Source organism: Zeus faber (assembly GCF_960531495.2).
Source record: "Zeus faber genome assembly, chromosome: 4".
NCBI classification, from domain to species: Eukaryota; Metazoa; Chordata; class Actinopteri; order Zeiformes; family Zeidae; genus Zeus; species Zeus faber.
In genome coordinates, this window is record NC_137191.1 from 31,252,207 (window position 1) to 31,269,676 (window position 17,470).

A 17,470-nucleotide genomic window follows, 5' to 3' on the forward strand; every position below is an offset into this window, starting at 1 on the left:
CCTCACAACACATACATGCCTGCCTTTTGCAGTTGGGATGCAACGGATCCATCCTCCTCCTTACTGTCGTCCTTTAAACATGGTTGTCCTTTAAAACCCGTATCATGTTCAATTTCCCTCGTTTTTAACAAACTACATTTCATGAAAATCATTTCAGAATTAAGCGAGTTACAGTCGATTTTGTAGAGAAATCTGCATCTCTCAATACACATCGTATTTGTTTTACTAGTGGCTCTTGACTGCTCCAATATGGCGGACGAGGAGACGCATAGCGCAACATTGGCTGTATCCACAGCTCATTCCCAACATGTCGTAAAGTAGCAGCAACATAGCGTGATGTACCTTAAAACCAATCATTGCGCTTCAGAGTAAAAGACAGTACACATCTGTCATGTACTTTTCACTGCAACTCCGCATTGAGATGTATGGAATTATTACTTAAAAAAGTAACAGCGGCAGTAAAATTATTTCACTATGATGGTAAAATTTTGCCATAGATCCGTGGTTCACATGCATGCCGAACCGTAGGGGTGATCTGTATGGGTCACGAATCATCTACATTCCGTTACACTAATATTTTGCAGCCTATATGTACTTTCAACATAATCCCCCACCCACACTCTCACACACACACACACACACACACACACACACACACACACACACACACACACACACACACACAATGAACCTCTGGTACTGAAGCCCTTTGCTATTTAAATATTTTTCTCAACGATATCCTGCAATCTCTACACATCTCTCTTCCTCTTTCACACACTACCTTTCTCTCCCTCTCTCTCTCTCTCACTCTCGGGTTGTACAATACCCAGATGAATATCATCTTTTATTTCCAGACTTGACCTTTGACTTCTCTCTTTTCACACTATATTGAGGAATGTGTATATTGCCATCGACACTGCACACACACATAGCATTGCATCTGTTAACTCTGCACAGTTTCCATGTCGTGTGAACAGGAAAGACAATTCTCGCTTCTTCCTGTGCAGATTTGCAGGTCTAATGTGAGCTCATATGGGTTAGTGGGTATACCAAATTGCCACCAATTGCTTACATCAGTGTTTCTAAATCTCTGGCTTGGGCTTACCAAGGTGAATGTTCCTTCTCTGTCTAACTTGGGAGACAAGTGGCTTAATTGGCTTTGTTTAGTGCACATTCAATCAAAAGGTCATTTTTAAGAATTTAGGCATTGAAATGAAAAATTGTAAACGTTAGAACTGACTCAGCAGCCTTTTTGTTAAAGGTCACTTCGCTCACCCGCAACAAGCTGCAATATCTTCCTCAGTCGTTGAAGTGCCATGTGACAGGATCACTATGCGCTGATGTAAGAAGCTAGCTGTTCCCCGGGGCTTTGTTAACCTGTGTGTGTGTGTGTGTGTGTGTGTGTGTGTGTGTGTGTGTGTGTGTGTGTGTGTGTGTGTGTGTGTGTGTGTGTGTGTGTGTGTTTTGGGGTGGGGGAGTTACATTCGTTGGAGTAGGACTTTCGACATGGCCTTTGGCCGAGCAACAGGTGGCTGGATATTGTCTGGTAGACCAGAGGAAAAGTCAGCAGGATCGGAGACCAACTTTTAAGTAAAAATCCAGTTAATTTGTTAATTTGACCTCATTTGCAGCGACAATTGCTACTTCCCTTTATCACAGAGAATGTCCCTTCTCCGCCTCTGCACTTATTGATTCTAGTTACAGTTTATTCTAACCTGCAGGTTGGTCAGATATTCCTTCTGTTAACTTGTTGGTCACTACATAAATGTTTATCAACCACTATGTGAACATTGTTCAAGTGTGTGTGTGTGTGTGTGTGTGTGTGTGTGTGTGTGTGTGTGTGTGTGTGTGTGTGTGTGTGTGTGTGTGTGTGTGTGTGTGTGTGTGTGTGTGTGTGTGTGTGTGTGTGTGTGTGTGTGTGTGTGTGTGTGTGTGTGCGTGCGTGTGTGTGTGTGGGTTGGGTGGTCACTGGTGGTATGATGTCATTATTCTACACCACCACCTGCCGCACCTACCACCTGCTTTCTGTCACACACAAGCCAGTACGCACACGCAGATGAACACTTAAACACACAAACAGATGCACATACACTTTTCACTCACTTTCTCTTTCACACATGCACATACATAATAAACACACACTCGCAAATGTTTGTGTATGTACACACACAGTCTCACTCACTCTCTCACACACACATTTCTTGTTGTCGTGTGCAGGTCAGGCCTGTGTCCGAGCGGGTCACAGCTGTCTTCTCTATGTCACCATCACTATGACAACGGGCTGTCAGAACGGGGTATGTGGTCTGTCTGGGAAGTCGGTAGCACAGAGCTTGATCACGGGTCGACATTAAGCACAGTTAAAGTGTAGACATACCATGGCTGTATAGATTTACTGTGAATTTTCAGCATTGTTGTGTTCTGTTCTGTCCCGAAACCAGAGTGAATCTAGCGATGACAAAGTCCGTCCTTTGCTTTCAAAAAAGAAAACAAGATAGATCCATGCAGTTTTTTTCTGGAGGCGTATGTCTAATTCATCAGGAACAATTTCTAGGTATAATTACATTTAGCTGTGTGAAGCGCTGCAATTATCTCTGAAACAATATTTTTTGGGTTTTTAAAGCTGCTTTTATTTTTTTAAGCTATTTTTAAGGAAGACGAGTACTACATCAGTAAGGACCCCCACCAAAAACATGCAGAACATTGTCGTCTGACCAGCGATAGACACTTAGAATTGGTCTCCAGGCGCGGAGAGGAAGGACAAGCCAGGATGGGTCAAAAGCAGAGAACTCATTTCACCAGCCGCCATTTGAAGTGTGTGTGTGTGTGTGTGTGTGTGTGTGTGTGTGTGTGTGTGTGTGTGTGTGTGTGTGTGTGTGTGTGTGTGTGTTGGTCGCCGTCACCATCACCGCATGAGTGCATGTGTGCCATGTGACAAATAAAGATAATTTTTCTTCAAAAAGAAAATCCATCAAATGTATATAAAAGCTGTCATTGTAAGACAGGACGCTTGTGTCCGTCCAGTACATTGAATGTATCAGTGAGTCACTGCATGAGAGAGGAAGTCCACAGGAGCAGGTGGAGATGCTAATAACTAATAAGAAATTCAGATGGAGAAATAAATCATTAATTAACGAGTTATATCACAGAGTTATATAAGTTAGAGTAGAGTGAAGAGTAGAGTAGATAAATAAGTTATATAACAGTTATAATAGAGTACTAACTAAGTAACAATAATAACAGTTATTCCCAACTGTGAACGGTCGATATGGAGAGTGGAAGAGAAGATGATTGTCAGAAAGAGAAAGACAGGTAGAAAGCATGTGTGTGCATGCGAGAGGCGGAATTAAGCAACGGTGGAATGAACCTCGCTGCATATTTCCCAGTTGACTTGCAGATGGTTTTGAGGCGGCAGCGCACGTCTGCTGTGACAGTAATTAAACTGGAATGTGGTCTTCAGGGAATGCTGGAGGACACACACACACACACACACACACACTCAGGGTCTGTTCTTCATTACCTGTTGAAACATTGAGGTGAGTGTGGAATGTCCTATCTGAAAGTAGTCTTCCATCACTCCTGGGTTTGGACGTTCGACTGCATTGACAGTTTTATTCGGCTCAACACGTGGAGATCTCTGACTCTCGCTGAAAGCAGGAACATTCGGAGACCCCCCCCAAACCTGTTAAATTCCTGTTAGTTCACCCAATTGGCAGTTGAACCAGTTCAATCGGATTGTCTCTACATTTCATCCTTAAGACGCGTCCTTTGCAACATAAGATGTAATATTTTAAACATCTTGAATGCATTCTATTTGCCTTAGGAATTTACACATCAGGTGACACATTGAGAAAATATTTTTGCATACATTAAGGTCCGCTGTGTATATACAGTACTGTACATTGTTATGTTTTCGTGTTTATATTTGTTTTTCATATTTTCATGCTTGTTTGATTTGATGATTTTTTTTTTCTTTGTGTTCCTCCGTGCCTCCGCCATATTTCAGCTGCGTGTGGTTCAGTCTGTTCAGGGAATTAGAGTTTGAGTTTACGAGATCAGGGGGCTTCCCCCAAAGAATAGCTGCTATTATTATTAGCCTAACCCTAACCCCTAACCCTATTGTTATTGTTCGGATTTTTATAATTATTATTCTCCTTTGCACATTTCGGGCTAAAAGTGTTTGGAACAGTACAACCGCTGGAGCTACAGACCGATCGAGGTCTCGTTACAACTGGGAGGTCTCAAACATCTTGTGCTTCAAGTTTCATCCATATCGATCCACATTCAGAGCAGGAACTAGTGAAAAACAGATGAAATATGAGGGGAAGTAGCCAAACGTTTGCGCATAACCCACACGCCAAGGTTCTAAAAACTTCTAGTCAGCTGGTGGAGCGAGATGAGTTTGTGGGGGAAGACGCTTTGTGACATCATCATACAATTTGCTATATATGCGCAGGTTGTGGCTTCGAACGCACGTTCACATCGTGCGAGCGACGTAATGTAGACTTTATTGCTCTGTAGGTGTTGCAAACTACGCATGTGTGTGAGCGTGTGTGTGTATTGTCTTACCTGCTTGATGTCAGGGCTTTTTCATTTGATATTTCATCTTTTTTGCACTTTTTGTAAATATAAACGCATTCTATTTGCATCTTACCCGGTGCCCTGTCCCTCCTTATGCAGCGTTCGAGCCAGTCGTAACGCACAAACTGTAGGAGTCCAAAACATATTCCGTATTTGTGTTCATTATTTTTTTATTATTATTAACAATTTACACACACCTCGTTCTAAAGCAGCGTCCACAACAAAATGATCTATTATTGATAGATAATGTGTTCAGATGATAGGTAGGTAAACAGGTAGGTATGTAGGTAGGTAAGGCAAGCCCAATGAGTATTTATCCCAAATCCTTGATATGAAATGTTTTTTTCCTTCTAGTTGCCTGTTTTTCGTAACATGTTGGACAATATGTTTTACAGGTAGAACAATCAATCTCGATATCAAACATATTTACCTTACTACCTTACTTACTTACTCAGAAACTAATTGCTCTTTCTTTATACTACTTACATTAAAAACCTCACTTGTGGCACAATGATCCCATGTCACTACTAGTCATCTTTTCAGCACACTAGTTAGCTTTTTGAACATGTTGCCATTGAAGCAGCAATAGTTTACTAGTTACGCCAAGAATATGTAACTAGTAAACTAGTTACTTCTGTTTTTTGATTATACGATTTAAAGCAGCACTATGTCCCTTTTGGTATTTGGGATTTTCCGCCTTTACACCACTTTCGTAAAACTCGGACCGGTGTCCGAAAATAATTTATTTTACCAGACAAATTTGAACCTTACAGTCACGTTTCAATAACAGTCTATGTTACAAACGCAAATATATATATAACTCCTAGGTGACAGCTCCCATTGCACGGACCGCGCAATGGGAGCTGCGGACTGAGAGCCGCGGGGAGAGGCCCCCTGCTACTGGTGTAGGTACCAGATGTGCTCGGCCTGGCACATCTGCTCACACGTGCGAGTCAGAGGGTGAAACAAACCCCGTGGCGCAATGAAAGTGAGGGCTGGTGCGTGCCAGCTGTGATTTTGAAGCTGTTATTTTTAATGTACGAAAGTTATTAGAATCAAGCGGCCAAGTGTAAATGTGCTGTTTTTTTATAAAGCTCAGCTGAAAGATTTCCGTCTTTCCTTGGGCTCTCAGTGTCTTCATCGCAGTGCTGCGAGCGGCTGCAGAAGGAGAAGGAGGAAGTGCGCTGCGGTCTGGAGGAGGCGCTGTGCAGGCTGGAGGAGCAGCACAGGGAGGAACTCTCGCAGCTGGAGGACCGGTAGGGTGAAGGGAACTACTAAACAATTAATGTTTGATGTTGGGTCAGACATTTGGCATTCTTGGGGGAAAATGCCGCCAACTGTTGGCAGCAAACAAGTCTTCCTTTTCAACAGCCTTGTTTCCACCACCAGCCTGGGTAAAGATACCAGATATCTCCACAGCTATTTAAAGTAACAATGGAATGTCTGGCGTCTTTCAACAGATACATACTTCAAACCTGTCTCCATATATTATTTTAGTCTCTCTGCAGTTAAGTGGGGAAGCACTTACTGAGGCGACCTTTAATTGTTTCTAATAATAGCTTGTGTGATTAAAATTCACCACAAAAAGTAATGTTGGAGTTGGAGTAATGTTGTAAGGTTGCAATATTTCATATTTGTTAAGTGTAGCTGTGATTCGATGTGTTTCTCTCGTAGCTTGAAGAGCTTCTACCAAACGGAGTGGGATAAAGTTCATCACAGATACCAGGAGGAGGCCGACAAATATCGGACATTAATGGAGCAACAGGTCAGAAGGCAAAACACACCACACGCACACTGCTGCATGTCTCGTGAAATTGTGAAATCTTTCCTCTTCTGAATCAGGTTCTTCTTGAAATTATGGAATTCCGTATGACTACATACTACATATTACATTATGTCATTATATAACATTACGTCATTTAGCATGCCGCTTTTGTCCAAAGTGACTTACAATAAGTACATTTGTCACAGTTTCAAACCAATTTATGGCGCAGAAACATGAAATCAGACATGTTTACTGAATGAACCGGACAAATTGATTTATCAATTTGATTTAGATCTATTACAGCAACCTCTTTTTTTCCACACCATACCACAATACTTTGCATCACTAAAAACGTCAGAAACATGTATAACTGTGCTTATTATTATGGCCTACTATTAGTGATTATTGCAAGAATCGCAAATTATTCGTTCATAAGCAAACAAATCTTTTGAATTATTTGGGAGTCAGGAGTCACTGCAGCAAAAGAGTAGGTGACTGCAAGTTGACCAAATGAAAATAGTCACCGATGGCTAAATTAAAGTACAAGAAAAACAGGCCAATGCATGACTGATTTACTCATTGCATTCCATCAAAATAAATATTTTTTACATAACAAAACGATTAGTTTGAGAATTCTATTCACAATTCAGAACACCTCTTACTCTCGTCATCATTTGCTGAAGGTCCTCAGTTGCTCACAGTTTTAAACCAGCTCACAGCTTTAAACCAGCTGAATCAAACAAACAATGAGTCAGAAAATCAAGCTGCCTTTTTTAAAGGGTGATCTGTCATGAACCAAGTCTCAAAAAAGAGCCAAAACTTTCATCACTGCGAAAAGCCCTCGCTGTCGGAATGAAACTTGTTCTGAGGGAGCTGGCATTCTGTTTGGAACTGATTTGATGAATTAGTGCAGCCTTGGAATTTTGATCTTGCAACACAATTTACATTCTTAATTTCTTTATTTTTAAGTGTAATTTGAAAAAGTGGCTGGAGAGACACTATATTACAGTAATTACACAAAACAGAACTCTGTATCAGACAATAACATAAACGTGACACCCAGAACCAATGTGTGTGTGTGTGTGTGTGTGTGTGTGTGTGTGTGTGTGTGTGTGTGTGTGTGTGTGTGTGTGTGTGTGTGTGTGTGTGTCTGTGTGTTTATGTCCCCAGGTGGAGGCGCTTCGGAGCAGACAGGAAGCAGAAAGGAAGAAACAGGAAGTGAGCCACAGCCAGGAAATGGAATCTCTCAAGCAGCAGTACGAGACCTCTGTACAGGGTGGGTCTAGAGTGTCAAAACACGAAAAATACCAACTCAACCTTTAGCTTTATTTATATTTGAAAATGTCAAATCCTTGGTTAGTTTTCAATGAGTCCTGATACAAATACTAAAATGTCCAGTAATATTGAGGTGTTTGAGGTTTCTGATAAGCTGTGTCATAATTATTTGCTGATTTGCTGAAACAAAATCTGATATGAAACTGTCCCTTTCAGTTCCAAAACTACACGTAAACTCAATGCTTCCACTTTTCATTATGTTGGTATATTTCTAAACATCTTATATATTTTAAAGCGCGTGTCCTCTCCCCCTACAGAACTGAAGAGGGTTCAGCAGATGGACGTGGACAAGTTGGACAGAACTCTGAAGGAGAATGAAGCTTCTCTCTCTGTGAGTTTTGTTTTTTTGTCATTTATTTTTGTTATAATTTTAAAGCTGAATCTCTAAAGTGAAAGAAAAAAAAATGATAATAATCATGATAATAATAATGAATACACATTTGTGATCATTATTATTATTATTATTATTATTATTAATGATAATAATAATAATAATAATAATAATAATAATAATAATAATAAATATAGCTCCAGGCAGTAATACATGGGGTCCAGTTTTGTCATGACAGACATGATATTACAGGTTTCCGAGGTTCCTGAATCTGCGCTCTATGACTATATGCGGGGTGGATTGGAGATGGACTCTGACTGTGTCAGACCAGACTTCACTGAAAATCGTGGATTCTTTCTTTAATCGCTCTCCTTTTGCGGGGATGGGGCCGTGCCAGGCTCGGGTTGAGAGGAGGGCAGGTTTTGGGTTCAAATTTGAGGAAGACCCGTTGCATCAGCTCTGGGGGGCCTCATCCCCGCTGAGCGGCCGGAGAGAACGGAGGAGGCACCGGCGCTCCTCTGCACGATGAGCTGTTCGTGTCACATGGTGGTGTCTCTGTTTGCCCTTGTTTTTCCAATACTCTATATAGCGAGTACATGAAACGCATCATGGACTCCCACAGTTTGTATCCTACCACTTCGTCAAATTCCGCAAAGTAAGGAGGGACACAACGCGCATCTAATACTGGGTTAGATGGAACAGAATAGCTTAATTTACAAAATGAGCAAAAGAGATAAATCAATCAATCGAATAGCCCCGCTGACGTCAAGCTGGTAATACGATAAACAGACACCCTCCTCAACTACACGTTTGTAACCACTACAGAGCGATGGAGTCTACACCATGCAGCGCTCACGATGCTAATGGACATTTGTAGCCACAACCTGCAAATTTATAACAATTTGGATGCGCAAACGTTCGGTTACTTCGGTCAAATTTAATCTCTTTATTTTATTTAACATGTTCAATGTTAATAAAACAAGTCTATTTTCAACCATGTCCATCGGTCCAGCACTTGTTGCTGGAAAAATGCCACAGAGAATAATAATAATAAAAATCCGAACAATAACAATGGGGCTGGAGCCCTAACAATAATAATAATAAATACATGTCTAACAATATAATAATATATACATATGTATTATTTTATTATATTGTAAGTGGTAATAATAATAATAATAATTATAAATAAATATATAAGAATATATAAGAATAATAATGTATTTTATTTCATGCAGACCTGATCACCTCCTTTGAATTACACAGAATGTTTATTTATTACATTTCAAATTCATTTAAAAGGTCTAATGTTGAAATAAAAACACTCTCACATAAACTCCCTCTTCAACCCTCCCTCTTTCTCTCTTTCATTCTCTCCCTCTCCAGGAGAAGATAGCAGAACTGTCCTCAGAGAAGGAGAAACTGAACGACAAGCTCAAAGCAGAGGAGGAGAGGAGGAAACGAATACTCAGTGACAAGAACCTGGTAAATCTTTTCATCAACTACCGTTCAAGTAATGCCAGTTAAAGTCAAGTATGTCAATCTACTATTCATATTTGTAATCTCAATGCAATTTTAATCCAACCGGCTCTATTGGCATGGGGAAACGGTACATTTCAGTTTACATTGCCTAAGCAAATGGAAAATAAATAAAATGGAGAATAAAAATATAATGTAAAATTTGTGTGTGTGTGTGCGTGCGTGCATGCGTATATACAGATAAGTGGAGACAACATATAATGAATAGGTGTAAATAAGTGTATATAATGTACAAGTAGTTGTGTAGTAGTGTAACTAATAATATATACAGATATGTGAAGAAATTGAATCTCAGTTGATCTCAGATTTAATTACATTTTTTCAAAATAAAATGTATTTAGAAACGCAAATAGACTCAGTGTTACCAATATGACAAGTTTATCGTATTGGTAACATTGAAATAAAGTACAAAGAATACTAGTACAACGAATACTATTTCATAATGTTGCTGTCAGCTTGTGAAAGACATCTATTTTTATTTTCCTCAAAGCTGAGAACACAAGGAATCTACTTGCGGGGAACATCATTCCACAAAAAATACAAAATAAAAAACTACACATGCACCCAACCGCAGAGTGTACCGACTCATCCGTTTGAGATTCAGCCGTGATCGCTAATGATTCACAGCTGCCCTACAACAACCAATGTCCCACCCAAGGTTTTCTCCGTAGTCATGATCAGCCAAATGACCATCTGACGGGTGTCTAAAATGACACGGCGCCCTCTGTTGCTGCCGGTGGGTACCACGCCCACACTTCCCAAACACTAATATACGCGCTCTCTCTCTCTCTCTCTCTCTCTCTCTCTCTCTCTCTCTCTCTCTCTCTCTCTCTCTCTCTCTCTCTCTTTCTCTCTCTCTCTCTCTCTCTCTCTCTCCCTCTCTCTCCAGAAGGATTCTCACACCGTGTACCTGGAACAGGAGCTGGACAGTCTGAAGGTGGTTCTCGAGATCAAAAACTCTCAACTGCACCAGAAGGAGAAGAAGATCATGGAGATGGATAAACTGGTGAGACACAAACGTCTGTCTACATACGCCACAATGATGGCTTTAAAAATGATTAAAAAAAAAAATATATATATATATATATATATATATATATATATATATATATATATATATATATATGGAAAGCCTTCGTTCGTGCCTGTCCATTGGCCAGGGGAATTCATACGAGATTGGTAAAGGTCCCCACAATACCTTCACTCTTATGTAAAGTCACACATTGATGTTCTAGGTTCGGTCGGTTCAAATGAGCAGCTCCAAGCCGGAAATTATGTCTATATAGTGCAAAGCTAATTCCACAAACTGACAAACTGTTATCTTTATCTCCTCAGCAACTTTAAAAAGAACATCCCTGTCTGTGTGTGCATATCAGGTGGAGAGTAATGTAAAGCTCGAGGAGTGTTTGACGAAGGTCCAACAGGAGAACGAGGATTATAAGGCCAGGATGGACAAACACGCTGCACTCTCAAAGTACGTACTGCTTGTATTCCGCGGTCTCCCGTTCTGTTTTCCTCTGTTTAAAGGATGAAAAATAACAGACCTATCCATATACATATACATATGGTCATACATATATGCAGTGAAATGCCATGACACCCGCTGATTATGCACAATAAGCTCTATAAGCTCTAAAAATTCTAAAATGTGCATAAACAACACAAGGTGCTCGCGTACGGGCGGTGCCACAATCCCGGTTCTGGGATATGCATGACCGTAAGTATATGTATGTGACAAATAATCTCTTGAACTTGAACTTGAACTGGATTTTGAAGATTCCGCCGCTCTATGATGGCTCACTGTCCAGTTATGACCAGTAGGGGGCGGCAGACACAGCCCGGCTCTTGCAGATGCTACAGGAGAATTTTTCCTGTCTCTCTGGCTTTTTCATGCTTTTCTATGGAACTTTGTTCTCTTCAACACCAAACATTTTTGGCAGATGCCAAAAGTCAAAAATTTCAACCGCTTTGTTAAAACGGCAAAACGGTCAAAAGGTTCCATCCAAATCCAATTATCCAACCTGGCACTGCCACTCACCGTGAGATACATTTTTCAATTGACACTTTTCAGATTCCCCCCTAACTAAATGCCTCGAGACACAGGAAGTGGCTCAGCGTGGATTTGGTGCATGGTACATGTATGTGACAAATAATCTCTTGAACTTGAACGTGAACTCGCCTAGTGAGCTGATTTGTGTTTGGCGACCCTCAATTTGATACAATAGGCAACATTTAATTTGCCATTCAACAGCAGCTCGCGTTTTGTGATTTTATTTTCTTCTAAGAATGTAAAATAACAAACATTTTTCTGAGGACCACCTGCCCAAGGACCCCCCGAAGGACCCCAGTTTGGGAACCCCCTGTCATAGACAACAGACAGTGAGCAATGAGCATAGGGTTTCATGTTGTTAGGTTGAGATTCTTCGGGCAACTTTTTCCTATTAATGTGGCTCGTCTAAATTACCAAGAAGCCTCTCTGTGTGTAAACGCCATGCATGACTCTCTGCCCCCACCCTCCAGGCAGCTCTCCAGCGAGCAGGTGGTGCTCCAGCAGACGCTGCAGAAGGAGTCCAAGGTCAACAAGCGTCTCTCCATGGAGAACGAGGAGCTGCTGTGGAAGCTGCACAACGGCGACCTGCTGGCGAGCCCCCGCCGCCTTTCTCCCACCTCGCCCTTTGCCTCGCCGCGCAACTCCACCTCCTTTCCCACGGGGCCGCCACTGTCACCCAGATAACCCCGCTGACCCACGCCCTTCAAAACCACCATTTCCAGCCTCTCTGGGATTAAAGCTTTTTTTTCCAAATTCAGACGGACAAACGGACTGATCAGCGGGTGTCGGACAGACTTCCGTCTCCCGGGGTTGCCTTGCCCGTCAGCCGGACAAACTTGTACATTTTTAATTAAACTGAAAGGAAAAAAAACTTTATTTCAAACTGTTTTGTCGTTGGTGAGAGCTCAGAGACTCTGCAGTGACACAAAGGCACTTACCGAGGAGAGAGAGCTGCCGTCATCTCTCTCTCTCTCTCTCTCTCTCTGGTGTCTCTGGTGTCAAACCACAGGCACACCTCAGGGCTTGTACATAGTTTCCCTGTCGTTTGGACCGTTTCTCCCTTTCTTTCTTTTTTTTGAAAGAAAAGGAAATCTTTTGTGTTATTGTATAGTTTTATTTTGACTCGGGCTGTTCCTCACTGCGTTCTCATTCTAAAGAAGCGTGAGAAACAGCCTTGAATGCACAGAGCTGTCGGAAAAGTTGAGGAAACTTGTTTGGGTTTCGGTGAAGTGGGGAATACAGAAGAGGCGGTTCCCATTGGATCGGCATTGGATCACACCTCTCTCTCCCGCTCTCTCTGCCTTCGTTTCAGTGAGAATGTCATTTGTTTCTCTTCCCAAAGAGCGGCGCCCAATCAAACCAAACCCCAGGAAGCTAATCAACTGCATGTCCCTTTAGACGGCCCAAAACGGGAACCAGCCTTTTCACACGGCAGTGTGCTGAGCGTTTAAACTGTTGACGATCTGATTTGCGTCGTACGCTGTCAACCCTGTCAGTGTTTCCCCCTCCCTTGTCAGTCCCTGACAACATCTACCTTGATGACCAAGAACGCCGAATGTAAAACGCTGTTGGATGTTAAAAACTCAAAACAGGGCTCTCCAGACTGCTAAAGTTCTCTCATTTCGGAGATGAAGTTGCTCTGAACGCCGTTTGATATACACACATTTTAAGATGTTCAACCCAAATCTATAATGGATTTTCTCCAATTTCCCCAGAAACACTTTACCGATCAGATCTGTTCCAAAACCAATCCTTAGTTCAGGCTAGTAGTAAAAGGTAACGATTGCGATTACAGTTATTTCCTCTGTGTCTGTCTGTGTGTGTGTGTGTGTATGTGTATGTGTGTGTGTGTGTGTGTGTGTGTGTGTGTGTGTGTGTGAATATACACTACTCAGAAAAAGTTAGGGATATTTGGCTTTCGGATTAAATTCATTGAAAATGTAAAAAGTTCACGCTACAGTGATATTATATCATGAAAGTAGGGCATTTAAGTAGAAGCAGGCAATGGTTACTTCCTCATCTCAAACAATTTATTGAAACAAAAGCCAACAACAGTGGTGGGTTTACCACAACAAAAAATGTCAATGTCTCAATAACTTGTCATGTGGCCTTGAGCATCAATTACAGCTTGACAACGACGTCTCATGCTGTTCACAAGTCGACTTATTGTCTGCTGAGGCCTGGCCCCCCACTCTTCTTGAAGGGCGGTCCTCAGGTCATTGAGGTTCTGGGGTACAGAGTTACGAGCCTCTACACGGCCACTCAGCTGATCCTATAGGTTTTCTATGGGATTCAGGTCTGGAGAAAGTGCAGGCCACTCCATTTGAGGTGCCCCAGTCTCCAGCAGCCGTTCCCTAATGATGCCACCTCCATGAGCTGGAGCATTGTCGTCGGTGAAGATGAAATGAGGCCTGTGTTGTTCATGCAGGGGCACAATGACTGGATTAATGATGTTATTCGGGTATTATGGGCTTGTCACTGTGCCATTCACAAAGTGAAGGGCAGTTCTGTATTGACTAGACACACCTGCCCACACTGTAACACCACCACCACCACCACCCAAGGCTCGTCCGGTGACAACAGTGGCTGATGTAGAGCGCTCTCCTTGACGTCTCCAACATCGTTGGTGGCCATCATTTCTGCTCAACGTGAATCGACTTTCATCAGAGAACAGCACTGAGGCCACTGGTCCCTCGTCCAGCGTAAATGCTCCCTGGCCCGTGCAAGACGATGATGCCTGTGCCTGGTGGTGTGGTCAGGTACCCTTGCAGGTCGTCTAGCACGCAGACCACGCTGAAGGAAACGGTTTTGAATGGTCTGACATGACACTTGGGTGCCTCTCACCTCCCTTTAATGTGCCTGGAGTTGACTGGCATTTATCATCCGGTTCCGCAGGGCACTGTTCACAATGAAGCGGTCATCAGTGTGGGATGTGGCCAAAGGACGTCCACTTCTATGCCTTTCTGTGACTCCTCCAGTCTCTCTGTGTCTCTGTTGCAACCTGCTGATGACACTCTGTGACACTCTAAGCTCAGTGGCCACTTCCCTCTGAGAACATCCTGTTTGAAGCCTCACAATGGCGCGGTACTGTTGATCAGTTGTTAGGTGTCGTCTTGGTCTCATGAAGTCAAAATGTGAACAGCATGATGAAGAGGACTGTTTAGATACCAATTCTAATTGAACCAGGAAATGTATTGGTCGATTCATGGATCAAACACCTGTTGTGAATTTTGTCGTTCAGCTCCTTGTTAGAGAACAGCAAGTTGTGCAAAAAGTACTGAAACATTGAACAGTTGGACATGTGCATTCAAAAGTTTAGAGAAGGTCAAATTAAGTTCATCTGTAAAGGTTATAGTGCATTTTAGGTTCATCCTGAAATTTCACCCGAAAGCCCAATATCCCTGACTTTTTTTGAGTAGTGTGTGTGTGTGTATATATACACACACACACACACACACACACACACACACACACACACACACACACACACACACACACACATACATATTTCCTTTTGCCTGATGTGCCCCCAGAAAGCCTCAGCTTATTCAAGTTATACTTCCTTTTTGGACATTAAATAAACGCAGTATGAGACCTGACCGGATTCATGTTCTTTTATTTCAATCATCCAAATAAAACACAGTGAGATGTCATCACAAGTATTCCGTTTTACATCAAATCCAGGACCAGAGTTTAATATTGGTTCCTGTGGTGTGTGTATGTATGTGGCTTATAATGCAGCACTTAACATTTGAGGCTCATTGAAGTCAGGGACAATGTGCCATCAAACACATCAAGGCGTCGCCCTGTGCAAATTATATACAAGTATAAAAGAAAGGTACAAAAGGTACAGGTACAAAAACTGTCATAGCATAGAAATGTATCATATTGTTTCAACAAAGTACAGTAGAACCCAGTTCATCCAAACTCCACTTCTCCAAATGTTAAGAATGTTGAATTTTTTATGGCTCTCAATAAGTCACAGTACGTACTGTATGTATTGATTTAATCTTTATGGATCAAACACTGAGTAAATCACAAGGGTTCTTAATACGTTTCTTAATATTCATTTATGTTTGGGTCAACCCAATGACCATCATTCTGGTGGGGTTCGGATGAATGACGTTCTATTGTCTTACAAGATATCACAGCATAGAAATAAAATCATAAGAATAGTGTGCATAGGTTATTTGAGTATGTTGTTAGTTATGAGATTATAGAGGTTATTTTGGGGGGTTTAGCTTATGCTGGTAATACTGACTGTATCATAAAATAGGAAATCATCGTCAAGATAATTTCAAAGTAAAAGCGAGCTGAAGTTGCCTTTAATTAATTAAGATACTAAACTAATCAAAGCTCTACTGCGGCTGTAAACGTTAGGTCAAAGACCCAAAACGTGAACATTTACCAGTGTGGGCTAGTAGGGCTCTTCCGATTCGCCCATGTCTGTCTGTACATGCTCCTGTTGCCCCAGCAACGCGGCCATGGCAGGCGGTGGGTGCTCCAGGTCGGAGGCTCGAACCATCATTACCACGGACTTGATGGAGTACCACCAGCCGTGCCAGGTGTACCACACCACGCCGTCCTCCGTCATGGCCTCGTACGGCCCCTTGTAGTAATGGCCGTTCAGGTTGCCCGACTCACACCTGGAAGAAAGGGGGGATGAGTGGAAGAGGGATGAGGAAAAGAGGTATCGAGAACAAGAAATAAATGCCAGGGGTCCTTAAAAACTTTTCATTTGCCTTAAAGGACGGCTTTACCATTTTTCAACCCAGGCCTTATTACATGCAGCCCAATGGGGCAAACGTTTAAGACCTTGTCCATTGCTTCTGGCAAATAATTTGTAGAAAAAAGCATCTAGATGTGTTTTCTGGTCACTGCAAAATTGCAAAAGCAGGTTGTTTTTGTTGAGGAAAGCCCATATGGCTCGTTTCACAGCAAATAATGCCTGTAATTGAAATTGGAACAAGATCTTGACAATGAATGATTTAAGATAATAATTTCAAAAATGGACTACTGCTCGACTAACTTTTGCAAGGTGGAGCAATCTGGGAAATGACGAGAGCCATATCTATCGAGGCTCCGAAATTTACCAAAAAAAAAACCCACTTGATCTGCTTTCTGTACCACTTCCAGACGGTTTAGACTTGGTACCTGCTGAACCACCAGCCTGACTTGTCGTGTCTGATGCACTGGACGTCGCTGCTCTCACCGTCGTCGCCGTCATTCCGGTGGTCGAAGGTGCTGAATTTGAACGCCTCTGAACCCGGACCGTCCCACTTGTTTGTGGTGAGGCGAGAGGGAGAGCCGGGGGCGTCGGCCATGGCGTCCCCCGCATTGCCAGTGTACTGGCCCAAGTGGAGTTGGTACTGGTCCTGTGGGGAATAAATATATAGTTGTATATAATAATATATGTATGTATATAAATATATAGTTGTATATAATAATAACAATAATGATAATATTCATAATAATATTAACTTCTACAAAATAATTGTTTAAAATACTAAGTTTGCAAAATGCATTTACAGATGAAAATAGAATATATACAAAATCGCTACCGAGTACATTTTGGGTGATTTTATTTTATCATGTTCATATAATAAAAACAGATTTGTAGACAGTACACAGTTGCATTTCTATATTATAGCCATCAAAATTTACATTAATAATGCAATAAGGTTAGGTATTTTTACGCCATTAACATATTTTCATAATTTGATTAATCAATTTTATATACACACACACACATATATATATATATGTATATAATTCTATAAATAGAAAATGACCCTTGCTTTTCAGAGGGGAATAATGGATACTGACACATTAACGGAGCAGAGTGAAGCTGTATACACACACACACAGACAC

General features: G+C 41.7%; 2 protein-coding genes across 2 annotated transcripts in view; one reads left to right on the top strand and one right to left on the bottom strand.

Annotated features, from left to right (window-relative positions):
• Positions 1-12,546, top strand: part of LOC307229547 (microtubule-associated tumor suppressor 1 homolog A-like) — a gene marked incomplete at its 5' end in the record, with an annotated part of 52,034 nt that extends 39,488 nt beyond the window's left edge. The window contains 8 exons of the mRNA XM_079999547.1: positions 5,711-5,834; positions 6,253-6,343; positions 7,514-7,619; positions 7,936-8,009; positions 9,396-9,494; positions 10,438-10,554; positions 10,925-11,022; positions 12,069-12,546. Coding sequence (XP_079855673.1) covers positions 5,711-5,834; positions 6,253-6,343; positions 7,514-7,619; positions 7,936-8,009; positions 9,396-9,494; positions 10,438-10,554; positions 10,925-11,022; positions 12,069-12,282 — 923 coding nt within the window. The remainder of the gene's footprint in view (positions 1-5,710; positions 5,835-6,252; positions 6,344-7,513; positions 7,620-7,935; positions 8,010-9,395; positions 9,495-10,437; positions 10,555-10,924; positions 11,023-12,068) is intronic.
• A 2,651-nt stretch (positions 12,547-15,197) lies between these two features.
• LOC307229662 (fibrinogen-like protein 1) overlaps positions 15,198-17,470 on the bottom strand; it is a 6,421-nt gene continuing 4,148 nt past the window's right edge. Inside the window, exons 6-7 of the mRNA XM_079999696.1 lie at positions 16,753-16,973; positions 15,198-16,244 (exon numbers count right to left, since the gene is read on the bottom strand). Of these exons, the coding sequence (XP_079855822.1) occupies positions 16,016-16,244; positions 16,753-16,973 (450 nt within the window). The 3' untranslated portion in view covers positions 15,198-16,015. The remainder of the gene's footprint in view (positions 16,245-16,752; positions 16,974-17,470) is intronic.